The sequence below is a fragment of the Catharus ustulatus genome, chromosome 6 (assembly GCF_009819885.2).
Source record: "Catharus ustulatus isolate bCatUst1 chromosome 6, bCatUst1.pri.v2, whole genome shotgun sequence".
NCBI lineage: Eukaryota > Metazoa > Chordata > Aves > Passeriformes > Turdidae > Catharus > Catharus ustulatus.
Window position 1 is genome coordinate 44,075,029 of NC_046226.1, and position 27,664 is coordinate 44,102,692.

At 39.8% G+C, this 27,664-nt stretch overlaps 2 protein-coding genes across 5 annotated transcripts in view; one reads left to right on the forward strand and one right to left on the reverse strand.

The window, feature by feature from the left end:
- LOC116997574 (intraflagellar transport associated protein) overlaps positions 1 to 24,653 on the reverse strand; it is a 38,486-nt gene extending 13,833 nt beyond the window's left edge. Inside the window, exons 1-5 of one of the 4 annotated variants that reach the window (XM_033062498.2) lie at positions 24,546 to 24,648; positions 14,071 to 14,156; positions 13,701 to 13,856; positions 2,174 to 2,331; positions 575 to 646 (exon numbers count right to left, since the gene is read on the reverse strand). In XM_033062498.2, the coding sequence (XP_032918389.1) occupies positions 575 to 646; positions 2,174 to 2,331; positions 13,701 to 13,809 (339 nt within the window). In that variant the 5' untranslated portion in view covers positions 13,810 to 13,856; positions 14,071 to 14,156; positions 24,546 to 24,648. Of the gene's footprint in view, positions 1 to 574; positions 647 to 2,173; positions 2,332 to 13,700; positions 13,857 to 14,070; positions 14,157 to 24,179; positions 24,299 to 24,545 lie in introns of those variants that run through there. The other 3 variants (XM_033062497.2, XM_033062499.2, XM_033062496.2) reach the window with 3 other exon arrangements.
- RAG2 (recombination activating 2) lies at positions 23,999 to 27,260 on the forward strand. The gene is made up of 2 exons (XM_033062495.1): positions 23,999 to 24,042; positions 24,958 to 27,260. Exon 2 carries the CDS (start codon positions 24,965 to 24,967, stop codon positions 26,570 to 26,572), a length of 1,608 nt encoding a protein of 535 aa, XP_032918386.1. The 5' UTR covers positions 23,999 to 24,042; positions 24,958 to 24,964; the 3' UTR covers positions 26,573 to 27,260.
- Positions 27,261 to 27,664: the final 404 nt, after the last annotated feature.

Sequence of the window (27,664 nt, forward strand, 5' to 3'; positions counted from 1 at the left end):
GAGTACATGCTGTAGGCAAACTAGAGCTTGATCCTTCTGTTTTGACACTAATGGTGAACCGATTAGGAAATAAAAAATCCAAGAATTATTACATTTCTAGTATTTCACCTGGGGCTTTGTTCTACTGTTTTCTCAGGCTAATGTCCCTTGAACAATCTAAACTATTTAAAACATACCAAAAGACAAGACATTTCTCATTTCAGGTATCACTCTGAATAGATGCACATGGTGAGAATGAAAGGTTTTTCCCAGCCTATGCGCAAATATTGTTGCCATGGAGGATTGACTACATGCCCTGGATTTTCTTCTGTGTTTCCATGAAGCAATTAAAGATGCTCTCAGATAATTTTTTCCAAACTGGATTGAAAACAGTTTCAAGACTTACATAACCTTTACACTTTAAAAGTACACACTCACTAACATTAGAAGAAAATTCGATTGCTCTCATTCTTCTTTCCCAAAGATGGGAAACAAATACATCAACAAATTGCAAGTAATTTGTAAATTAATACAAGAAAAATAAGTCATGTTCTGCTCATAATCCCCACTTTGAAGAAAATCAAAGGAAAACTACCTTCACTCTTTCAGACAGACTGAGATTACTTCCATCAGAGGCACCAGTTGTTGAGCTCTCACTCATCACTGTCTGTAGATAGACGGGTAGAAATACATGCATGAAACAGAAACAAAATCACAATCAAAGCTCCTGCTGATTTGATACATAGTTCATAGAATCACAGAATGGGTAAGGTTGGAAGGCACCACTGCAGGTCACCTTGTCCCTGCCCAAGAAGGGTCCCCTAGAACACATTACTCAGCTTTATAGATGTTGTATATTAAAAAATTTAAGAAGTTAATGCAATGCTCCTGAAAATAGAACAGGTACAGGTAATTCTCTGAAAACCTACACAGGACCAGACTGAATCAATTGGTACAGCAGTGCAAGTAATCATGGCATGCCTAAAAAGCAGCTTTTAGAATGGTAGCACTGTTTTCAATAGCAGTCCCATTTTCCTTAGGCTTAAAGGTTACAGTGGTCAACTTACTGCATTATGGCTTCTTCCTGCTACTACACAACAATTTTTCTGCTGCATTCTACTATTATTGTATTTGTTTCTTAAACTGTCTATGTGACAAAAAATGTGCAGGCATGTCTGAAGCTTTTTCTTCTTTAGAAACAAAAACACACATAAAGCTTTATGGAAGTTCCATCACATTAAGGATAATGGAAGTTGTATATTGCTTTATGTAGCAGAAAGACAATTCAATGAGGCTAAAATAAGAGACACAATGACAAATTATACCAATGAGGAAACAATACTTACGAAAAAAATGGCAAAAATATTGTCATTATTACTACTCAATCACCTTACAGAATGTAATTGCTTTAAAAGCCTTACTTGATTCTACCTCAAAGACATGTCCTAGTAAGGAGGAAAGTGGCAGCTTGTGGTCTGATGCCTGGCAGGCCCTTCATTTGAAAGCACTTCAGTGTGTTACTCTGTGTATTTCACAAAAGGACCTGCTATTTCTTTTTAAATAAAAGTTTAATGAAGAGAAATCTTGAGTACAGACTAGATCATAGTTCAATTATTTGTTATTCAGGCAGGAAGGCTGAAGATCTTAACAAGTTGACTCAGATTTCCATCTCACTCCCTTCCAGATGATGTCTGCTGTTTTCTTGTCCCTACACATTAAATCCCTAATCCCTTATGTTTCAGAAGATCAAAAATGCCCCTGGCCTGCTTTGTGTTTACTTCAGGCAGTAACACAGCTTCAGTAACACAGAACTTTGTACTTCCTAAAATCTACAAGAAAAAAAAATCTGTCCATGCTGGCATGCATACTTTCAGGATTTCTTTCAAGATTTTTTTTTCCTTTTTGCCAACCTCTACCATGAACTGCAGTCTCCAGTGAAAGCACTAGTTAACTCATTGCAGAGTGCCTTATTTGTTAGTCAGATTATGGCAGCTCTTCAGCAGGGCAAATGCCACTGCCAAACATGATCTCTGCAGGTGCTTCTCTAAGCATTTAACACTTAGGTAGTATTTTAAATATTTGCCTCAAGTAGGATAAATACCACTAGCCTCTAACATTTGGACAGTGTATCTCCCCATATTTTCATCTGTTTAAATGTGGTGCTTGTCCACATGGACAAATGTTAACTCATTACCTCATTCTCATTTGGCATCCGTGGTGGAAATGCCACCCACATTTCTTTGCTTCTTTCAGGTGAGCCATTCTGTTTATTTCTGTTTGGCAATTCAGAAGTAGAACATTTCTTTTTTAAGGATTCCACTTTACTTCCCTGAATTGTCTTTTCCTCTTTCTCTGCAAGCAGAATCACACCAGATCTTAGAACATAATGCACTATCCAAGAAAAGAAAAGCATGTATTTAGTTACATTTAATATTGACTTTTTTACACATTTGCTTTTCCTCTCATGAAAGCTTCCATGTACAACATATACATGTATTTTATGCAGAAAATAAAACTTTACCATAAAACTTTATCAGACTTTACCATAAAAATGAATATGCAGTTTGAACTTCAGTTGCACAGAGTCCACCTATTCCTCAATACTGAAAAATTCATTCTCACAAAAGCTTATGCAACATACAGAAAACATCATAAAATCAATCAAGAAGCAAGACAATACGGTTACACCTTACTGGATCTAGGAACTGACTACCATGTGCACAGAAGTGCAGCTGTAGGTTAATCAATTAAAATGAACTTCATACCACATGCTCTTATTGAAAAATAAATGCTCATTTAATCAAGCTTTTTGGGTTTAGTTTGAAAAAATTAGTTTAAAACAATAAGAAACTCTGCACTGCAATTGTAAAGCATAATTATGCATTATAAGCATTGAAGTAATTCTTGTGGAGAGTTTTAATGATGCCTTTGGGTTACTATGTTGAGCCATACACAAAGAATTATTAATCCCCTGGGACAGCTCTGTGCTGCAGTAATTGTGCCATGCAAAAAGCGCTGGCAGGCTGGGCATAACCTAAAGTCCACACTTACAAGACTCAGGGTTCATAGAAAGCAAACTGCACCACACCAGAGCAATCTAGCAAACAGGTTTTAATGCTCAGATAACAGATGGATCCTCTGAATAATTCCTAAATCCCAGGTCTCTGTAACATCTTGGTTCTTCCTGCTTCCTGAAAGTACTTTCCTAAAACAGTACTTGGATACAGCAGTACATATGAGCCACCAATTTTTTCCAACATACTCTCTTTTTAAGCCATGGAAGTAAAGCAGTATTAGACATGAAACTCTTTTAAATTCTTGACTGGTAAAACAGTCACACACTATTTGAAGATAATTTTACTGTCACCCTACTTTACAGGAAGAATTAGATGGCTAGCTTTTTTTACTTTAATAGTAAAACAGGATAGGCTTCCTGTTTTGTCCTAATAACTTGCAAGTTTTATCTTAAAGACTGACAAGCCACAAGAGAAAATTAATGGTTTTTTAGGGCAAATGTGTATTGGCAAATAATGCAGCCTTAACATCTGCAGACCAGTAGAATACCAACAGGGCCTGAGGACCGACCCAGTGTCCTCCCTGTGCACATCAGGAGCATTTCTGCATGAGAAGTGATAAAAAAATTCTGGAAGCCATACACTTTTCTCACCAGACCAACAGAGAGACAAAAGAAATCATCACTGGAATGATCAGAAGCATAATTCATAGAGCCAACAGACTCTGAGCAAACGTGATATTCCTGTACCAGCCCATGCTTTTATACCACTGTGGTCATTCTTCTGGGCTATAAATCAGATCATCCATCTAAAAAATATAGGTTCTGGATCATCCAAAGCAAATAATATCACTTTTAGCATCAAAAGACCTATGGCACATAGTTGGGCAGTTATAATTAATGAGCACATATGAGCTGACAAACTTGCTTTATTAGGTTATATATTTTCTGGACACCTGAGCTATTGTCACAGCTAAAAAGCTAGATAGATTAAATGAGCTAGTAAGAAATCAAGTGCATTCAGAGTATTTATGTGCCATTTACCAACCCCAGACTACAGCTTAGAAGCACTATCCCTTTTCCTAAGAGATCAGTCATAAACTTTTGACAGAAATCTTTTTCTGGTTAAGACCATTGCAAAGTTATTGGGTTAGAGAGTATTAAACATTACATTTGATGAAACATTCAGCACTGCAATGTGATACTAGATTCATGTCTGCTTGTGAAGAAAAACTCAGAAGAAAAATGTCTAAGCAACCCAAAGCAGTTGTTAAATGCAATTCTGTGGATAGAATAGCAAGTATGCAACCATGTGCATAATGAGGCCATGCCATATAAATTAAAGGGAGGCAGGTTATTTAAACATTATGTTGCCAGCCTTGAGCACAGTTCCTCAGGACAAGTAAGAGCCAACTTCAGCTTCCCAAAGCAACTACTAACACCTGTAGTCTCCTAATGCATGCATCATATAATTGGCTCAATTGAAGCAGTAACTGTAATGAACTTTGAAAACATCATTTAAAAGAACACACATAAGTTGTTTTGAAGTTAAAGAAACTGCAATCTGACAAGCATCCTAGGTGTATATCTTTGATATAGTTCTGAATTTCAACCATTTCTGTCCTTACTTTTTAAAGAGAAGGGGAAGAAGGAAGGATCACATCCAAGCCAGCAAGAGGATCACTCTGCCTTTCCCCTGACTAAATGACAATTGACTCATTATTCACAGTCACAGCTCTCAACCTGCCAAGATCCCGTTGTAGAACACTGGCCTTCACAATATGTGATAAAAATCAAAAATAAGAGATACAAACACAACAGAATGTAGCAGAGGAAGAAAGTTGAAATGATATAGAGATTCATATATTTATTCTGCAGACAGATTCGGTCTCACTTTTTAGTCATTTCACTGTCAGTATCTTAAAAATGAAATAACAAGCCAACTTAGGTCTCTAGAAAAGTACATCTGAGTCTCTCAAGAGCAGTATCCATCATAGTTGTGTGTCACTAAGAGTATGGTGCAGACTTCAGAAACATGCTTCAATCAAAAAGGATAACCAACTTGACAAATTTTTTTCTCTCCTGCTATCTATCCTCTATATTGCCTAAAATTCTCTTTGTCTTCCAATTTGGACAGGAATTTGTTGAGAATATCTAGTGATCACCCACATATTTCAAACAATAATGGAGTCACTTATCACAAAACCAGAGAAGAGAGCTACCTGTATTATCAGGAAAAACTTACTGTCAGTGAAATCTCTCAGATGACATAGTAGCCCCAGAAGAATGATAAAATTCTCATGGTCTGAAGCATTTCAAATCCAGACCAGACACAGCAATCAATAACATACCATAAAATACCTGGCTTGGGATAACACACTAGTCAAAAAATTCAAACTACCAGATACTTCCTACCTGTTTTCAACTGGATTAATTAATTTCAAAAACAAAAACTGATTGAGATTTAGAAACAGGCCCCTTTAACCATAAAACAACAACAACAACAAAACCCATACAGCAAAGCTATTAAAGTTCCAATTTACTTTTTTGTCCTCAAATCCTGGACTGAGGGTCAGCAGAAGGCCTATGAATCCCTTAAATCTCTTCCAAGATATGCTTTGATGGAAAACCTGGAATTAAAATATCACAGTGACTTTCTGCAGGACTCCTGACCAAACAAAAACCCTGATTTTACTCACAGTACCATTATAACTGTCGTGAAGAGAGGTCACAAGTACAAAGGACATGCTCATTCACTTTCTCCACTCCTCAAACACACCATCAGCAAACATTTTAAAACAACAAAAAAGGTTGTCATTGAAATGTTTCCGTAAAATACCACTTCCACATGTTCACAAGGTGGTAACATACTCTAGAACTACCTGTGTTTCTCTATTTGCAATTATGCAATTGTACAGCACTGCATTCACTTATCCTAAATTACAAGCTGTAAGAGGAAAACAAGAAATTTCAATGCAGAAACTCCAGTTTGCTGATAAGATAGCATTCTATTAATTTTTGTTAACTCAATCAAAGCAGCTCCCACATGTTCTGCAGTAACCCTACCAAAATCTGCAGCCTCCCTGTGCTTGTATGTTGTCCTGCTGGGAACAGAGCATAGTGTTTTAAACACTAAAAAAGCCATTCTGATTTATGTTAAGCAGATACTTTTCTGTTTCCATGTGGTTTTATGTATAAATTGCTGTAAATCAATGCAGTTAGTCTGACTTTTCAACACAAGAAGTCCAACTATCCCATACAGTATGTACCTGCAGTATTAGAGTCCTATACGCCTGTCCAAAATTAGGAGCAATTCAGGTGTAATTCAGGCACCTAAACTTCATCATGTACTTCTGTTTCAAGAGTCTAAAGGCTTAGCCACCCAAAAAGGCAGTGGATGTTTCCCAGATACTGTACCATATCTGCCCACACTCAGCATTTGAACTTTGTACCCCATTAATTTTCTGAATTCCTCTAAGGTCCATTCCAATCTTAGTCCATCAAAATCTGAACTAATTTTGATAGCAGCAATCTCACAGTAGTAGCGAGCAAGCAGAACTTCTTTACAGGAAATAACTTGCCTAAAACATTTACCTTAGTGTGTAACAATATTTGTTACACAAAAAATTCAGCTGGTGCAGTCTTTTCCCCTAATGTCTTTGATCTTATCCTGATTAAAAGACAAATCATCAGCACAAAGTATTGTTTAGCTTTTTCTTTTCCCCTACCAAAAAGTTTGTTTTACTATAATCAGTAATATGGGCTTGATTTTTTAATTCACATTTACCCATTTCTTAAGGAAATTCCACTTTTATTATTAAGGAAATTCCACTTATTGTCTCCTCAGCTAGGATAAATACATATTCCATGGACCGGGACAAGTAATTTCAGTGGGACTAATTCTAACCTAAAAGGGTGAACTCTGAAGTCCCAGTGGTTACTTTTGCCTGCCATTTTTGGATACTTACTGTAGTATGTTTAAAAATAAGTCAGGAAAGGACTTTTTTATGGGCTCCTTCAGGGGAAAGATGAACGACTGCTATTCTCAAGTATATTTCAGCCACTCTTACAGATCTGCTCTAGCTTAATGTACAGCAATACTTCTCTCAAACTAACTGAGCTCCTAATTTTTAAAAGTTTAGCTGTTTTTTTATTGTATCGGTATCTCTCCCTTCATGCTTAATGGAACCTGTGTGTTCTGATTCTATGTAGTGTTTATCTGTATCAGCATCTGTGTCTCTGTTGTGCTTTTGATAGTCTCAATGTTAGAAAAGGGGCAGTATTTCCTGTTTACTCCTAATTCACCCCATCCGATCATTTAAAAATTCATATGATTCTTTCACAGCTCAGCAGTGTTGTTGCTGGATACTTTCTCCATTTGAATACTAATGCTATCAGTTAAATAACAAGGCAAACTTGCACTGCATCACTTCAGTAGCTTGTACAAGCAAAATCCTGTTTCTTTCAACAGATGTACAAGAACTCCAGACTTCTTTCTGAGTTTGGGTCTTAAATACTTGGTTTATTATTTTGGGGATTTTTTTCACAGTGAAAGAAACCACAAATTTCCTTGAAGTTCTCCACAGCACAAGGAAACTACATTAAATTCATATGTTGGGAGCACTTTAAAAGAACATGTGATGTACTAATAAATCAGGGCAGAATCAATCTTGAAGACTTTCTTTGTGCTTGCATCCTAGAAGAATTCAGCTCTAATAGGTGAGTAGGTAAGTGCTGTAAGAAACAAGCAAATTGTATATAATTAAAAGCATCTGACATCTTCATACAAAGTATTCCTTTCTTAACAAGTAATATTAAAAAGATGACAGCAGGTGGGAACAAAATAAAATGTCATAAAGCCCAAGAGTTTTGAAAATGCTGTAATTTGGACATTATAATCACAACATTAAGGCATCCCTAAAAGCCTTTTTTATTTATTTTTTTTTTTAAGACAAATACCTACTTTCTTGAAATTAGGCATTTCTATTTAATTTTATACTGAACAGTGAAAACCAGCCAAGTCTACAAAGTGTTCAGCACTGAATTGGAAGTGAGGTCACTCCATTTCTGTTTCTGATTGTTCTGTTCTGTTGAATCACCTAGACACAGCTCCGATCTCTGACATTATTTGCTTTGTGTCATTCCCATATATGAAAAGAGGGCTTCCTCAGCTCACTGCAATACATTAAACTAAGCCAACAGCTGCATTTAGTGCCTTTCTAGACAAGGTGATGAGGTACAGAAGAGCTCACTCTGTGTTACTGCATTTTATATTGCTAGAATTCAATCACTGCCAATATGCCACTGTAGGATAGAACCTCTACCAAAGTATCCACAGCAAATTTACTAAATATTTCCCTTTCTATGTTCTAGAAAATCTCAGTTATGCAGGAGATTTTTTTTATCTGAAATACTCCTCAGAAATTGTTCAGTAATAAAGGCATCACAGAAGAGAACAAAAAATTGCTGTTAGGGAAGCACTACTGTTCAAGGGCTGTTCAAGCTTCCAGGAGTCTGAGTGCCTCTGTACTTATCTGGTGCTGCCACTGAGCTACTGTGCAAATGCACAAGTAATTTCCCTTCTTTGGGCCTGTTTTTTTCTGTCTATACAATTGAGATGAACTATCTTGCAGAGCAAATACCAGGACAACAAATATCCATAGAACAGATCAGTTATTATTATTTCAAAAATAATCTATTAAGTTGGCATCTCTGTGTCTGGGATTTTTTTAAACATTTAGGGGCTCTGTACGGTATTTGATTTTATACTATATTGAATAAAGGCTACACAGAGATAGCTACTGAATTTATGATCAATAGAAAATTGCGAATTTTGTCTCCCAACCAATTCTATCAAATGATCCAGCACAACACATCAATAAAAAGCTCAGAATTGATGCTGTTTCCCTATTTCATGCCCTGTTTAAGTTCCCTGGGGGTGACAGATTAATTTAATTAGTTTTACTGAACTGTCTAGTTGCTTTTATTGGCAAATCTACTCATAGGCTGAAATTTCTCTTGGGGTTAGCATTGTCCTACTGGTCCATTTTTAAAATAAAAGTGCATTTACTGTCACTAATATAGTTCTCTGCTATGCTTTCTGCTGTGAAGACTGATGTTTGCAAAGTGCCTTCACTGACACTTATAGAGGAAGTTTAAAGTTGTTTTTCCTAAATGTGGTTACTGTAAAAAGGAAGCAGACAGCTAAAGTCAAATGGACTGTGAACTGAATACCTTGCCCAGCTTTCACAGGGGAATTAAGTTAATCTGAGCACAACACAGAATAGGGCTCTTGCATGCCACCTGTAAGCACAGGAGTGATCAGTCACTTCCAAACTTCCCCCACTTGACAGTCTGCTCAGCACAGAAGCACCAAAACAACAGCACTGAGGCTATGAAGTTTCAATCCAAGCTGTGGCTTCCTTAGATGGCCCTAATCAAGGTCCCTGGACTTTGACACACTGTCAGGCAGTGGGAGGTGTATGAAATAGAGCAAAATTAACAGCAGGAATGGAATTCATTTAATCCTGACAGTCAGATACCCAGAACCATGAAAAAAAATGCAAATCTTAACGTGGATTTGGGTAAGAATTTTATTCATGGCAGCATTTTCCTATGCAGCTGAATGATCCCTAATCCCATATTTTTAGAAGTGGGAGATGAGTAATTTAAAATCTAGATGAAAATTTTTGAACTTTGGACCATTTGGGGCTTTTTTTCTGCATTTTTTGTACAAGGTCAAATGAGGTATTTTATGCTCCAGTGAATTTCCCATTCTTCCTCTGAGTTTTAAAAAATGAGCAGATGCTGCCTTCTGATTCTGAGCATCATAGCTCTGCACTAGATTTCAAGCACTCTTCCTAAGATCTGAAAGAGGTTTTTGTCCTCTGTGGCAATTTTTTCAAAAGCAGGGTTGGATGGATATCCACGAGATTTTGTCCTAAGTTTTTCTAGGAATTGTGTAGTTCTCAACATACAACTCATTGACCACATCTACAGAAATCTGTATCATCCACTCCTTTGTAAATTCAGCTCTTCTGAGGCTCCTTCAACTGCAAAGCTTTACACTGAGTATGAAAGATTTCATCTTCCTGGATTGTGCTCTAATTACATTCCCATGGGTTCACCAGCCCTACCACCTATTTATTCATCTTGCTAATATTATCCCTATGACAAAAAACTCACTGTGTATGGTCTAAATAGGAAAAATAAAGAGACTTAGCAAGAATCTTAACCTAGCCCTCAAATGCCCACCCATTACAGAATCAATGAAAAAGGTTTTAAAAATTTTCCTCTTCTGAAGGAAGTATACTCCCATAATTTAAAAATATTATTTATTTAAGCTCTACAGCCCATGTTCTGTTGGAGCAGTATGTTTCAAATGGTGAGGTTAGAGTTTTAAAAATATATTTATCTATGTTTATTCCTTTTCCATCAGATCTGCAGATGTGAAGTAATAGTCTTACTACAGGATTTACTTGTCAATTAGTCTATGAACTCTCATTTTCTCACTGCACTAAGCACATTTTAAAAAACAGAATCACTGGGATTTTTAGGAGTACTAAAATCCCATACCAAAGATGTAATTTTATGGTTCAACTGAGTTACAACATGTCTCTGTGTTAGTTAAACAAAATATACATCATGAAAACAATTACACAGAATTTAGAAGGACTTGACTCCAGATCTTGTTCTATGCGAACAAAGAGTATCTTTTCAAACAGCACAAGGAAGAATAGAAGTAGTCAAAGGCAATATCACACATTCAGATACACTAAAACATTCTAAATATGTGATTTTCTTGATTAGGATATTAGCAATTCTTAAAAGGGTAAATTGAAATGTAAAATTGTAATGTAAATGTAAGGTAATGCAATGCAATGTAAAAATGTAAAAATTCATTAATCCTGTTTCCCACATTTATAAGAAAGAAACTACACTCTCAGCAGAAGGTCCTAATGTGTTCACAGGGAATCACTCCAGGCTATTTATAGCCTCAAAAGGTTCCTTTTAGCTAGGTCAGAACAGCCAAATGCTTGGGTCTTTCTACTCCAGGTACATTCTTTACAGCTTCACTGTGTGTAAATTAAACATTTGAAGAAAAAGTTAAAAATCACTAGGGTATCAGATTCTTATGAAATGCTTTCAAGAAAAATGTAGAAACTTCAGCTGAAAATATCCTTTTATTGCCAACTGCACACCTAGTACAAATTCATGCACAAGTGAAAATCACCTTCTGTAAATACGTTACTCTGTGAAATCAATGGGATCCAATCAGTTTTGTGTGTTTCCTGTTTCCAGTGTTGTGATAGACAAAAATCTATCACATGACAATGTATGTTTATGCTTTAAGTAGAATTTTTCCAGGTCATTAGTTTATAATGAAACCAGCTTGTTGGGTACTTTTAAAGGAAAATGAAAGTGGGAGGAAAACAACCTGCATCTCTAACCATTTGATTCAGGTGAAGCTCTACCTTTTATACGATTTTAGTGGCAAATGCCTTCAGTGACAGTGAAAGTGACTGAAATACACGCTGAGGCTTTTTGCAAGTAGCATCATGATATGCAGCACGCTTCGAGGATAGGAGCTATCCCCAGTGTATCAATCATACATAAGAACACCAGAACCGGATTTTCAATCCTCTTATCTCATCCCCCAGTGGCTCCTTTCTCTTCTATATTTTATAGGGAGGAGAGACAGAGAGTTGCCACAAGATTATTTCTGTGGCAGCTTCAACTCCCCCACTGGTTTTCTGCTCAATGCTTGTGACTGACACTTAGTTCTGCCTGAAGGATAAGGACAGCACAGACTTCTGAGTACCAATCAATGGGGCATGCCACATGCTGTAATTGAAAAATACAGTTCTTCTGCAATAATATGAGGACATCACTTTTAGTGCAAAGCACTTGCCAACAGAATTGTGAGTAGTATGTTGCTTGTGCTTATTTTTATGGCACCTGCCTGAACATGGTTAAAAAATGAGAACCTGAGCTATAGAATTGGAATTCTGTAATTCAGCAACGCTCAGCTCAAGGTTAAGCTCTACTTTTTATTTCATCTGCAGAGCATGAGATCTTTTCAGCCTAATCATCTATCTGCTGTACCTTCACACAAGTTACTGCTAGCTTGGCACAGGATGGGTCAGGTTGGAATCAACCACTGTGGGTCACCAGGTCCAATCTCCCTGCTAAAGCAGGATCACCCTAGAGAACATGGCACAGGAGATCTTGAGTATCTCCATTGAGGGAGACCCCACACCCTCTCTGGGCAATCTGTTCCAGTGCTCAGTCGCCTGTAGAGTAAAGTAGTTCTTTCTCACCATCAAGTGGAACTTCTGTGCATCAGTTTCTGCCCATTGTCTCTTGTCGTATTGCTTGGCACCACTGAGAAAGGCCTGGCTCCATCCTCTGACACCCTCCTGTCTCACACTTACAGACATTGATAAGGTCCTCTCTGTCTCTTCTCGAGGCTGAACAGGCCAAGCTGCCTCAGCCTTTCCTCATAAGTGAGATGCTCCAGTTCCTTAATAATCTCTGTAGCCCTCTGCTGGACCTGCTCCAGGATCTCCAAGTCTCTCTTGTCCTAAAGAGTCCAGAACTGGACACAGAACTCCAGATGTGCCTCACCAGGGCTGAGTAGAGGGGCAGGATCTCCTCCCATGACCTGCTGGCAATGCTGTTCCTAATGCCCCCCAGGATCCCCTTCCTGCCCACTGCTGGTCATGGACAGCTTGTTTGCCACCAGCACCCCCAGGTCCTTCTCCACAGAGCTGCTTTCCAGGAGCTCAGCCCCCAGCCTGTGCTGGTGCAGGGGTTGTTCCTCCCCAGGAGCAGGACCCTGCACTTGTGTTGAATTTCACACGGTCCCTCTCTGCCCATCTCTCCAACCTGTTGAGACCCTTCTGAAGGGCTGCACAGCCTCTGGGGTGTGGGCCACTCCCCCCAGCTTTGTGTCTGCAGGGAACTGCTGAGGAGCCTCTGCCCCTTTCTCCAAGTCATTGATGAATTTGGTAAACAGGACTGGGCCCAGTATTGAACCCTGGGGGCTCCAACCAGACCCTGTGCCACTGATCGTGACCCTCTGGGATCTGACACTCAGCCAGCTCTCATCCCACCTCACTGTCCATTAACCCAGCTCACACTTCCAGAGTTTGCCTACAAGGATGTTGTGAAGGACAGCGTTGAAAGCCTTGCTGAAATCAATTTAGACAATATCTGCATCCCTCCAGGTAGTTGTTTCATCATAGAAGGCAGTCACTTTGTAGAAGGCACACACATAGGCACAGCACAGTGGGCTAATGCTAGCAGATGTGTAAAAGTACCCAAATTGCACACTCCTAATCTCAGGCAATCTCACACTATTAAGTACTTTCCTTAGGCTCTTCTTTTATGGAGACTTCTCAAGCAAAACAATATAAGATGTACTTAGGAAATATCTACCTTCCAAACAGTGCATGTTCCTCCTGCCTCCCTAAAGCAAGCATAAATGGCTAACCACCTGTAGGGAGGGACACAGCAGCCTGGGAACCAATCTGTGCAAAGCTGTCCTTAGGGTTCCCACTGCCAAGTGGAAAAACTAAAGCACCACAATGCTTTGCCTAAAGTCATAAAGCAGGTGAGTAGCACAAGGACACTAAATACCACTGCTTCTCTTTTTACCTTTCCTTCTGACTGTGGTATCTAACAGGAGATTTGGGAAATTACATACCTTTCGAAAGATATGTGAATGTATTTAGAAACTCTTCATATGACTGCTCATGGCTATTAATAAATTGATCAAGGATGCTGTTCTTAAACAGTTGTTCTCCCATGATCATCCACACCTTGAGAGTTGAACAGCTACATCTGTTTTTGTAGGCTGCCTCTGCAATAGAAAGAAAAGAGTTATGTATACCTGCAGGCAGAAAACAAATCAACAGAAAAATCCCTAGTTCACATAGATGGGCACTAGAAAATAAAATTTTTCTTCTCTCTTTGTGAAGACTAATTAGTCAACATCTCTCCCAAAATTCACATGGACATAGAAATTTTAAGTACAAATGGAGAAATTGTGATAATTTATGCTTGAAATTTATGACCTTGAGTAATATGGGCTACAGAAGTGCCAGCTTCTTTTGGTGTTGCTCATTCCCTTAAGTTGTTCAGTCCTTCAGCCCCTGCCTTCCTGCAGAAACAGAGACAGCCCCCATCAGCATGTTGTATTTAACAACCAGGACACATCTGTACATTCAAATTTTGGACTGAATCCATCATCCCCAGGTGCACCTCTCACTGCACCATCAAAGCCACAAACTCAGATTTTGGACCACACGTTAAATCACAATGATGTGTGTGTGTGTGTGTGTGTGTGTGTGTGTGTGTGTGTGTGTGAGGCAGCACACAGGACAGGGAGAGCATGCTGGAGCTGGACAGCCACGCAGGAATGTGAGGACCACTCTTGAGAAAGGAACAAATGCTGAGAGCTGAAGGAAGGAAACTCCACTTTCCAGTCACACAGCAACAGCTCTGCAGCCCACCTTCATCACTTAACCAGACTCTCCAGGTAGTAGTGATCCTGAACAGCCCGTGCTAAAGCCTGCTGAAGTTAACCTTGCCCCTAACTCATAAAATCTGTGTAAATGCATGTTAACAGCTGCATGAAGCTAAACACTTACCCATATTACTTATTTTTTATACACATAGGTCCACACTTATAGAATCGGTTTGCACACATGAATCTGATCAAAATGCAAGAACACATTATACACTTAAGTGCTTGATTTGCATGTGGTCCTCTGTTTCCTCTCTTGATTTACCACAATACTAAGAAGTGGATTTTGGGAATGAAAGCTTAATTCTTCAGCAAAACTTCAGTGATACTAAGGAAAGGCTGCCAACCTGATACTGAAGTTAAATGAGATCGAAAAAGAATTGTTTGGAGACCAGAAAGAAAAAGAATCATGACTTCCATCAAAAAACTCTAATTTTGTTGCATTGCCTGCTTTCAAGGAAGACTAATGTTCTGAAGATATCAAAATACATGCACACTCACACGATCTAAAGTTTAAGTTTTCTAATGTTTTACAAAAATCTCTCTGTGGACTGACCAAGCAGAATAGCACTCACTCATATTACAGAGCTTTGAGAGGTAAGCAGTGCCTTCTATTCCTTAAGTTATTAAAATCATTACTTGAAATAGTGCTGTGATTTGTAAGGCTATTGTAAATACATACATATATATACCTAATCAAGAAAAAATTAATAACTTTTTGTTTTTCTTTGAAGTCTGGTGTCTAGGATCTCCAACTCTGTTACACTAATGAAATGAACTTAAAAACATTCTCAAAAGGAAGAGCAAACAAGTACTATACCCAATAACAGACTAAAAAAATGAGTCACCAAGGATTTAAATGATTTAAGAACAGGTTAGAGGAGGCCTGACAGCAAATCTTAGATTAATTCACTCTAAAATGCTCTAGGAAACCAGAAATTTGGGAGCATAGTCATACCCTTAACCAGCTGCATGACAGTCAGCTTTCTCTGTGAAAGCCATGCCCTACAGCAACCATATCACCAGCCTGAGATTCAGTACCTACACCAGGTGGTACCAAAACCACATGTATCAATTCTTACTCTGCTGTGCAGCTTCTACCTCCTCCAGAATTTGGGAAACTTCACTTCACATATTCCCTTGCACAGCTGTTATTGTGGTCTACAGAATCATCTCCTCAAGGAGAGGAAAAACCAGCTAGGTCCTAATGAAAGCCTAAGTTCTGTCAGAAAAACAGCCTCTGTCTCAGACAACAGAGAGGAGAGACTGGCAGCCAGAACTACCTGTTCCCTGTTTTCAATCATTTTCAAGAAGTGCCTGGTGCTGTAGCATGGCCCTAAATAAAAGCAAGTGCAGAAGATGGTATGTGGGGAATATCTACTATCCCTGAAACTGAACGTATGGTTAGGACGGATGGGAAAAGAATGGTGTTCAAAAATTTATCTCAACCCATCAAGGCTTTGGTATTTTCCATTTTCATTCCACTTTGTTTTCTGCTGCTTCCCACCTACTTTATTCCAGAGTCTCTCTTAAATGATCATCGCACTGTGTCAGTAACTGAAAAGCTTCATGAGGTCAACTGCTGAAAGCAGGCTGACCAGGAGACTCTCACCTTTGCTAAGGAGCTAACCAGTAGATTCTACATAAGTAAAACATAAGTAAAAGGCTTCAGCAATCACTCAATTCACAGCCGCAAGCAATGAAATCTTTAAACTATCCTGAAAAAATGAAAAAATACACAATAATGGATTGGAATACTCCACAATTTATAAAATTGGTATAATGGCACTTCTAGGAATGAAATTACTGCACTGTTCTGTTAAAGAATAGATATTACTAAAATCAAAAACTTATCTTCTTTTTTCCCCAGAGGAATCAAACTAACTTGGAAGTGTCAAGGAAAGTAAAGCAACGGAATCTGATCCTTTCCTTGTGCTGGCTTTGGATACTTTTAGAGTCAAATATCAGTAAGTGATGCATTCAAGCAGCAACTATGTTTTCTTCTTGCATTTCACTCCTGCTCATCCATCCAAATGACTTAAATGAGGTTTCTTGAGGTGATCACTCATTAAGCCTTGCTGATCATCAGCAGATCGTGCAAAGTCAATTTTATTTCTCAAAACACAGTCTTCTTCGGAGCAGTTTAAGACAAATCAGAAATCTCTGCACTGAATCACAGAGGCAGGTCAAGTAAGTATTAGCATGATTTCAATTATACAGTCATTAATTCTAAACACAAAATGTGGTGGAATATAAACTTCCTGGTTTATGCTGCATTTTTAAGCGCTTTATGTTTCTTTAAACTACAATGGAGGCAATGAAAGAAAAATCAAGATTATTATATTTTTAAAGGAAAGAGAAGTAAAAAACAAACTCAATAGAATCTTATGTAATTTAATTTTTCAGGGAAAAAAAATTCATTAGCATTTCTGGCATAGGTTCAGGTTTTCACAATATGGATTTGCTCTCATACAAGTAATTCTAAATTTTTTTAAAAGGCTGATTAATAATTTTTATTTTTTTTTATAGTTCACCCATAGGTTCATGGAAAATATCCACTAGGTACACCTGTTATTGAGATTTTATAAACTATGTCTTCAAAAATCAGATTGAACATAAATACGCTATTTTTAAATCTTATACTCTGTTACCACTGAACAATGCCCCAACTTTTTTCCCTATACAGCTATAACAGTAACTACATCTTTAACAAAATTGTTACAGTAATGAAGAATGAGGTAGTAGCTTTGCAAAACAATGATATTTTACCAGACAAGTGCACTCAGAATCAAGTTAAGTCTCTCTAGGCTCTCTCTGGCTGCTCCCAAAAAGGCCACCACCACTTTCACTCCCTCTTCACCTCCTGGTTTACCACTCCAGTCCATCTCTTGGGCAGACAAAATAAACTACCAATACAAAACCTGAGAGTAAACAGAGCAAATGCATATATCCTGTTTTAAAGATATATTTTCCAATCTGCCTTTCAGCTGTCCGATCGTGACTGCTGTACAAGGGGACAGTGGAAACGTGCAGTGTGAGCAAGGGAAGGATGCAGGATTGCCCTTCTGGCAGCCTATCATAGCTGCTTATGCAACCATGAAAGCACAGTCTCATCAGAAGCAGCCTCACAAATGGCCTGGAAAGCTGTGGCCCCTCCAAGCTGCAGAAGCAGATGTCAGCAGGGCACTCCTGCACCCACAGCGCTGAGCTGAGCCTGCAGTGCACATCATCACCCCATGGTGCAAACAGGCAGGCAAGGCTGGAACTCGAGCCTGGCCTTAACAAATGCTTGCTCTTAGCTGTGGACCATGGCTGCTGGCTTAGCAAACATCCCAGGATGGTGCTTTAGAAGTAGGCCAGGTGATTCTGGGAATTCCTGCTCGAGAAAGACATAAAATATTTGAGTCAAGCAGCTACCCATTTTCCTGAAGGCAGAGAACTGCCTCCTTCTGGTCTAGACATCTGTAAATCTACAGCTGCAGAAGAAAGCCCTCCCTGCTCTACTGTCCTGCCCTACTTTCCTCCCTCCTCCTCCCTGCTACCACCACCTGCAGCGAGGCAGAGCTCCAGGAGTGAACACAAAGGAACCGAGCTCTGGCCACAAGCAGGTGCAGGTCAACCCAGCTGGAGAAAAAAAATTGAAGTTACAAAGGACAAAAACTTTCAGATGAGGTTCCTTCCAACATGTCGCAATTCAATGTGATCTACAACAGCTAATCCTGTTAAAATGAACTGGATGTTTGCCATTGCCTTCAGCAGGAGGCCTTCAGGGCACACACTTAATGCATCAGCAATTCGTGTGGATGGGAGCTACATCTGCTTGCCTGAGTGCATTACTGAGCCCGAGAGCTGACCTTTAGATGGACAAAAACATGTGCCTCTCATGCCTGGCTCGTATGGATACATCCCAGGGCTTTAATTGCAAGCAAGCATATTGATCCTGTTGGATTTCAGTGCTATTATGCCAGTCCCATACCTGAGCAGAAATTTTTTTCAAATGAATTTCCAATGGCTTCAAGAGTACTGCTCCCTTTAAAGACAACCTGGCAAGGGTAACATTTTGTCCAAGCTGCAGCAGCCACTGCCCCCTGGAATGCAATTGTCCAGGATCTGACAGTCAAAGCACAGCTGGATTCAATCAGATATTTTAGATAAGCCCTCCAAATAAAGCCCTCTCCCTCACAAGTTAAATACTGTTTACTGTCAGTTTTAGATGAGACAGAAAATTGAAGACTGTAGGATGCTGGACTCCCTGCGCCCTTTTTTACAGGTTTCAGCCCGTGGGTCCTGGCTAAATATCCAGCATATTTGCATTCTGGCTGGCAAAACCTACACAAATGAGTAAGGCAGCCTTCCCTTTCCCTGCTGAGCTGGAGTGCATTACTGCAACCCACAGGAAGCCAGCTACATTTCAGCTCAGAGATGACTGTGTTTTACTGGCAGAAAATATGCTGAAAAGCCTGGAAAGATCTCAATGCAATTTGGAATGATTTGGGATGAAGAAGATGCAAACGATATATTATTTTAAGAAATTAATTGCAGAAGAAGAAAATCAAGTGAAAGAAAGCATTTCTGTAACAGTGAGCAATCTGCTGAAAACATACTACCTCTGTCAATGTTATTGAAACAGAACTTGTGAAGGAAAAGTCTATTTATTCCTTTTCACATGGGTTCTCTGCCAGTTAAATTCTGGATGGAAATCCAAGATCTTCTTGCTATGACCAGGACAGCTTTGAACGTATTTTCCCTACCATATCAATACATTATTCTGAAGCTGTCTGCTGCAGCTTCTCCAAAGCACTTTATCACTGACAGTTAGAGACCAGCTTGGACAGGCCATGTCCTCATCCAAAAATGACATGCTGTTGCCAAAAAATTTTAATTTCTCCATCTTCTCAACCACAGTAATTGGAAAAAGAATTTCTAAAGATAAGGCATGTCAACTGGTATAAAGGGTCTAAAATGAATGTAAAATAGTAATGTGACACAACTGGGAGACTGGATTTTTCACTTTAATATTTGTGGGGTTTGGTTTTTTTTGCTGGTAGATCATTGACCACAGACACAAACAAGGGTCAGAAAACATCAAACACTTAGATAAGAAGCTGTCAAGTATTATCTAGGCCTTACTGAAAATACAAATAAATGTGATCTGAATGCCCTTATATTTGGGGGAAGTTCTTCAGCATTCAACTCTGCACTACAGTTTCCTTTTATCTTTGTTTCACTAGAAAAAGCCCATATGGATGCTACAGGGCACAGTGCCTTAGCAGTGCTGTATTTCAGATGAGAAACATCACCACAACCTATCTGCATTACAGTTATTCAATGTCTCAAGACAATTTTTGCAAACATTTGGTGTGTTTGCTTTGCTGTACTAATCAAATTCCATTTCAAGTTCCTTCTATTTCTATTCTCACAGCGGTTTCAAATGGGAGTTGTGATATTTCTAAAATACTGTGTAGCAGATGTTGTAACTCAGGAGTGGGTGAAGTAGGGCCAGGAAAACAAAAGCAGGGAGCTATGAAGAGTAAATTGTTTTCCAGGTTTTTCTGTTTATTTGTTGTGCTGTGCTATGCAAGTGGCTTATCCTCTGTGCCCCAGCACTGCTAGTTGTTGAAAGGATATGTTCCCAGTGGATTTCCCAGCGTCTCATTATTTGTTGTTGGAGAAAAGCACTGTGAAACTGATGAAAAATGCCACAGAAGGGTGCAGTTTTATTAGTCTTTCAAGGTCTGATCAGAAGGCCACTGAAGGAGAAAAAAAAGACATTTCTAATTACTTCAGTGGACTTTGAGTTGGACTTTTTTAGTCAGCCCTCATTCAGTGAACTGCATGCATTTGTCATTTCCTTTGCTGTTTCAGTGTCATTGCCCACTTGAAGCAAAGCACTCCTGGTGAAAGTAGTATGCCAATCAGCAAGAGCTGTTTTCTTTTACTACCTATTAAAATTATTTTTAACTCAAAATTTATTTTAAATTGCATTTTAAAATCGCAGCAAAAAATTCTGATGATCACAAGGTCGAAAGGTTTAACAGTGTAAAAAAAATTCAACCATAAAGAAGCTTATGCTGCAGATTGCTGTAGATATTTACAACCTAAGAGGCACCTGCTGTCACTCAGAGCTTGTTCCACAGCAAAGAGTTAAAGCTTCTGGAGGCTGGTGGGTTTCTTGTTGTGCCATCTGAAGACAAGAGAGGAAAGGAGAAAAAAAAGCCAGTCACAGACAGTTAGCCACAGTAGATCGAGTTCTCAGGAGCACATCTGCAAATTAAGCAGATAGAATCCCCTCCATCCGGCTGTCTCTCCATGCCACGAGCCCTCTGTGCTGTCACAGAAGATTCCTCACATTGCTCACATCTGAATCCCAATTACACAGAAAGATTACGGAGGACGCAAAAAAACTGCTGTCAGCCAGGTACGTCTAAATTACTGTTTTGCCCAAAACAAACTTGGTTGATACACTTAGCAAATATTATGAGAAATACTGTATAAAAAATTCCCTCCTTAAACTTCTTTAGGGAGGACTTCAAACTTCTCTGTGTGTCAGGATATGACTTTGATTGTAGAGAATTTGGAAACAGCACTTGCTTTTCAGCGGTATGCTTTTCCATTTTGTAAATGAAAAAACAGGTCTGTCAGGAAAAAAACCCCACAATACTGCAAAATCAATTTAATTCTATAATAGACATCTGTGTCCATGCCAAAATAAATGCAAACTAATTAATGGTCAGCAATGGGTGTTTACCAGCTGAGACTCCATGTTATCCTGCATGCCATTGTCTCGGTGTCCAATCAGCACAGCTCAAATATCTTATTTTTGTATAAATGAAAAAAGGTTCTTTGTGTTTGCTACAGTTCATAAGATCAACTCATTTGTCATTCATTATTTTGCAGCTTTCAAATTACTGTGAAATTATTGCAAATATACTTTCAATGTTGAAAAATATGAGATGTCACACTAAACAGCAGCACTGATTAGTCATTGTTCTCCTGATTAGAATGTTTTTGTTGCCTAATTAGGTAACAGGCAAAGCACATAGGTGAACAAACCATTTCTGCATAGGGTCAAAGAGGACAATAAGTACTACAAACAGTTTGGGAGTGACTCAGTGCCTACACACTGTCATCTAGTGATACTTCATAAACCCTAGATTTACTAGGATCTAGGACACAAAACAATGGGAGACTTGCTTCCACAGGAGAAGCTAGAAGACAAGGAAGACTTTCCAAAGGTATATGGAATGTCAGTGCTGTTTAGGTCACTCAGTGCTACTTGTCACTCAGTGTTCCTTGTCTCTAGAAGATGTTCATCCTGTATTTCCCTGTGAACACCAAATATGGTTTCTGAAATGATACACCAAACATGTACATCTATTTCCATAGTAAGCACATTTCAAATTACATTAGCTAGTACTTTTTAAAAAGAACTTCCCTCTTCATTTGATCCTTCTATAAATGTATCTCCCAATCCATCTATCTAAATCTGAATTCCTTATAATCTCTTCTTGCCATATAAACAACTCTTACCTGAAAAACTTGCTGTTTGATTTTTAAATAAACATAGGGAGAATATTAGTTTTCTGCTTTCTGTTAGCTAAGCTTCTAGCTCAGGTCTCTACTGCTTCCCAGATAGGGGGCTTGGATTCTCATTTGTATAATCCTTACAGCTTAACCTTTTATAAAAACACAAAATATGATGAAGCATGGCTCCAGTCATCATAACTGGTAATTGTTTATGTAACTCCCCCCTTCTCTTCTTATTTGTCTTTACTCCTTGTAGCGTCTCTTCCCCAGTATCTTGTGTTGCACCACAACAAAGGCGTTTGTCTGCTTCCCTCTGTACTAGCTGTAATGCCAATCCACCTCCAGTTTTGAGCATAAAACCACAAACAGTACTTTAAACTCTTTGCTTATAAGGTTAGCTCTTTTGGGTTCCCCAAAGCTGTTCAGGGTTAGATGAGCCATGGCCCAAAGGAACCAGCGGTATTGGAAGGTTAGAGTTGGAGGTCAGCATAGTCAAAGAGCAACCACACTGTATTGACACACTGCAATTAGCATGAAAATACACAGAAAGCCAAAGCACTTCCAGACAGTGCCTAAGGAGCTCATTCTGTCCAAAAATCTCAGAGAAATATTCCCTCCATTACATACTGTACTGTTTGCTTATGTAAATTTCAAGAAATATTACAAGATGACGAGGAATGTATTTCAGTGTTCTTAACCAGTATGTTCTGTGTGTCTATCGATCAAATAATTTTCACTGATCTTTTCTCCACTCTGTATCTGCAGATTCTTCAGATAGTTCTGAAGAGAACTGAATACTGCTCAATATTTGGGAAATAGTTTGTGACATTGTGGACACTAATAATTTCCCTGTTTGGAGATTCTTTAAGTATATGTAAAAATATACAAATCTTATATAAAAATATGAGATGCATATCAATAAGTCAATTAAATTATTTGCCACTTTCAATATTCTCATTAGACTTCAAATATAAACCAGTCAAACGTAGAACAGGAGTGGTACAAGATAAAAAATTCTAATTTTCTCATATAGAACTGAAATTTTCTTACAGCATCTTCAGTATGGAAGACATTTTAATTTTCTGAACCAAATAAGCTAAGTAACCAGACAATATGAAAGAACAGACAAATGACATCTAATCAAGTAAACCTTAGTGCAAGCTCTCTGATGATACCATTTTTGAATGCTTGTAAGAAACAAGCAGCAGATTCCTGTTTAGCATATCACCTGAAGGTAAATAACTTCATAAGTCTTTCTTCATGCATAATAAGGACAAAACCTGCTGTGCACACCGACATGCTCAGAAAAGGGTTCACTAATTTAATTAACTTATAACCGAACTTCACCCACAGTGCAGTGCTTCTAAAAAGAAATCTAAATGTAGAAAAAACTACCACCTTTAGGGCAGAGGCATTAGGCTACACAGTGAACAGAACTCAACTCGACTTTGGATGATTCCACAACATAAGACAGCCATTCCATGGATTGTTTTTTCAAACACTCAGTAATGGCTATGCCTCCCCTGTCTGTGTGCTCTGGCCTGAAAACATTTCACCTTTGAAAAGCATTCCACGGCAGGTCCCTATTTTAGCAGCAGTTTGCAGGCAGGCAGTGCAGCAATATTGTACAACATGGCAATTGATGTAGTCAGTGTCATCAGTTCCCATGTTTGTACAGCAACTCTTCCTCTACACGATGTTGTTCAGATCCCCCTGGGTTTTGATGTCACATAACTAGAAGACACCAATCCTTCCTTAAAAAAAAAAACCCTATGTGTCTTGTTTTTGTTGTTGCAGCGAAATGAAATGCAGCAACAAGGAAAATATTAATCCTAAAAGATTTTTTTAAAAAAGGAACTGCATTTGCAAAGGCTGGGGCAGAGAACTTGGACATTTACTAAAGGGCACAAGTCTGCTGTCACCAAAGCACACTGTCAATGTATCAGCCTGTTACTCCCTCCCTGGTGTCTGTGCTCTCCAAAGCCCTTCCACAGTCAGTATCCAGGCTCGTTACATAAACTCCTTTCGGTCTCCAAACAAACAGGTTTATAAGAGTGAAAGAGACCCCTTGAAACCTACTCATGAAAGCATGAGCAAAGCGCGGAGACTAAAGACAAAGGATTCGAGCACCTGGCACTGCCAAGCCCGAGATGCCGACCGGGCTGCTCAGCACAAGGGTGAGGCTCACCCGAGCCCCCGGGCCGCTGCAGGGCCGCACAGGCAGCGGCACCTCCTGCTCCCAGACGCGGCAATCCCTGACGTTTTCCCTGTACACAAAAGGCGCAGTGGGAAGGGTCCGCGCACGCCCGTCCCGCCCGCGGGCCCTGGGACAGCCATGGCCTGCGGTCTCCCGCACTCGGGGCCCGGGCTGCGGCAGCCGGCAGGCTCCAGCCGGCATCCGCGGGCAGGAAATCCCGGCTTGTGGCATCTCCGGCGCTGCTCCCTCCGCGCCGACCCCGCCGCCAGCGGACCGGCCCGGCCCGCGGCCGCACTCACCGCCGCCGGCTCTCGGAGCCCGCCGGTGCCGATTCCCCCGGCCGGGACAAGCCAAGCGGGGCCGGGCCGGGCACCCACGGGGACTACGGGCCCCAGCAGCCCGCGGGCCCGCTCCGTGCGAGCGGCCGCGCCCGCCCCGGGAGGCCGCTCCAGCGCCGGGCTCCCTGTGCCGCCTGCCGTGTCTGCTCAAGATGCCCCGAACACCGCGGAAATGGTGCAAACCATGGCATGATTCACGCTGTAGCCATATCTTGAGACGCAGAAAAGCGAGTCTTTGTGGGTTTCAGAGAGTGAGCTGCTGCATAACTTCTCTAGGATTTATTCAAGTTCTGTTAAATAATTGTGATAGTATCAAATGCATGTTTGATCTGTTTGTTTCATTTTTGTTGCTTTTTGTTTTTTATTTTCTCAGCCACGGTATGGCACAGTCGACAGACAAAATGTCGCTGCAGATGGTATCCACTGTCAGTAACTCATCCTTGCTTCAGCCCGGTTTCTCTCTCCTGAATTTTGATGACCATGTTTTCTTTTTTGGTCAGAAAGGATGGCCAAAGAGATCCTGCCCCACTGGTGTTTTCCTCCTCGATATAAAGCAGAATGAGCTCAAAATGAAACCTGTCTTCTTCTCTAAAGACTCGTGTTACCTGCCCCCTCTCCGCTACCCTGCTCTCTGCACACTCGGAAGCGATGCCAGGGCTGATGAGTACCAGTACATCATCCATGGTGGTAAAACACCTAACAATGACCTTTCTGACAAGATTTACTTTATGAGTCTGGTAAACAAAACTAGCAAGAAAACAACATTCCAATGCATTGAGAAAGACCTGGGTGGAGATGTCCCTGAAGCTAGATATGGGCATACAATTAATGTAGTTCATAGCCGGGGAAAAAGCATGAGTGTTCTGTTTGGAGGGAGGTCATACACTCCTCTTGCACAAAGAACCACTGAAAAATGGAACAGTGTAGTTGACTGTTTGCCATCTGTGTTTCTCATTGATTTTGAGTTTGGTTGCTGTACATCATACATACTTCCAGAGCTTCAAGATGGGCTTTCTTTCCACGTTTCAATTGCCAGAGATGATACAATCTACATCCTGGGAGGCCACTCACTTCAAAATAACACCAGGTCCCCCAACCTGTACAAGCTAAAAATTGATCTGCCCCTGGGCAGCCCGGCTGTGACCTGCACTGTCCTGCCAGGAGGGATATCAGTGTCAAGTGCTATAGTGACCCAGATCAGTGACACTGAGTTTGTCCTTGTGGGTGGCTACCACTCAGACAGCCAGAAACGGCTGGCGTGTAACACCATAGTTCTGGAAGACAGTAAGATAGAGATTGTTGAAAGTGTGGGCCCAGAGTGGACACCAGATATCAAACACTGCAGAACATGGTTTGGCTGTGATATGGGTAAAGGGTCTATTTTGCTAGGCATTCCAGGGACCAACAAACAAATAAGCCCAGATGCAAACTACTTCTACATTTTGAGATGCAAAGGAGCAGAAGAGGATAAGGCAGAAGAATTGATGACTCAAATTTGCAGTCAGACATCAAGTGAAGACCCTGGAGACTCCACTCCATTTGAAGATTCGGAGGAGTTTTGCTTTAGTGCTGAAGCCAACAGCTTTGATGCTGACGATGCTGATACTTACAATGAAGATGATGAAGAAGATGAATCAGAAACAGGCTACTGGATCACCTGCTGTGCCAGTTGCAATATTGACATTAACACCTGGGTCCCTTTCTATTCGACAGAGCTCAACAAGCCTGCAATGATCCTGTGTTCCAGTGGGGCTGGCCACTGGGTGCACGCGCAGTGCATGGATCTCTCAGAGACCATGCTTCTACATCTCTCAGAAGCAAATGTCAAGTACTTCTGCAACAAGCACGTTGACCTTAATAAAGGGCTACAAACTCCCCAAAAGATGTTGTGCCTGAAAAAACCACCCATGAAACCATTGCGCAAAAAGAAAGCCATGAAGTTACCAACATCAGCGAAAAAGTCCTTTCTTCGGAGACTGTTTGAGTAGATTTGCACTGCTGATTTGTATTCACCTGGGAGGAAATGAAATCACAGGCAAAGGCAACAATGGTTGAAGCAAAGTGGGCTATTGGAGCTTGAAGAGATTTTCTTATGTCAGTTATCTCAATGTTTTTGTTAAATTTCAAAGCACGTTAATTTTTTCTGTCTCTTTATGTGTATTCTTGTAATACCCAGACAGGAGCCCCACCCTAGAGGGCACTGTGCAAACACACAGCCAGACACTGGTAAATTGTGTGCTGAATTTTATGCTATAACTTACTCCCAGTAAGTTTAATGGAACTGCTGGTAGGATAAGACATTATCCCATGTAGTCAGTGCTGTTACCATCTGTGCATTGAGAACATTATATTGCCCATTTTAGTTTTTTATCTTGGTAGTTCCAGAAATATTTGACCTAATTTATAGCTGCATTACTCCAGTTTTATGTTGGTGTAATGAAATAAAATGAGACTAATTACTCTGGTTTTAAACAAAAGTAGTGGTTTAAGTCCCTTGTGTCAGAAATAATGAAATATTCAGCTACTGAGGGTCAGTTTTCTTCAGGGACTTCAATTATGGAAAGCTTACATATGGAGCATTTAATTCTGGATTTTTTTTTTATTATTTTGAGAGTTATGGAATGATTATGTGTCAGGTTTGGCTACAGTTGTGGAATATAATCTCACAGTAAAAATTAAATTACTTTTTTTAAAACTGCTGTGATCATCAACTGCTTTGTGTTTGTATTTTTAAAAAATTTGTAAAGGCAATAAAATTTATAATCAAATTGACTGTGTTTTGTTCATGTATTCACGGGTAAATAAAATATTGTAAATCCTAAAGTTTACAGACAGCATGTATGCTTGGCAGGTCCATGTGAGGTTGGGTAAGAGGTCTAGCTTCATAGCCACCCCATGCTGTGAGCTCCTGTTGACTTCAGAAGAAACTCCTTCTGATGAACAGGACTTTTATCGTTTACTCCAGGTCCTCCACTACCCTTTTCTTTGTCTGCTTTCCCAGGGTGACTGTGTAGAGTGTGAAAGCTTAGAAGTGCAAACTGTAGCTCAGAGTGATTCATTGAGCCAGTGGAGCATTGTGA

Excerpts from the sequence above, each read along its gene's own strand:
- RAG2 (XM_033062495.1), top strand. The coding sequence starts at position 24,965 with ATGGCACAGTCGACAGACAAAATGTCGCTGCAGATGGTATCCACTGTC.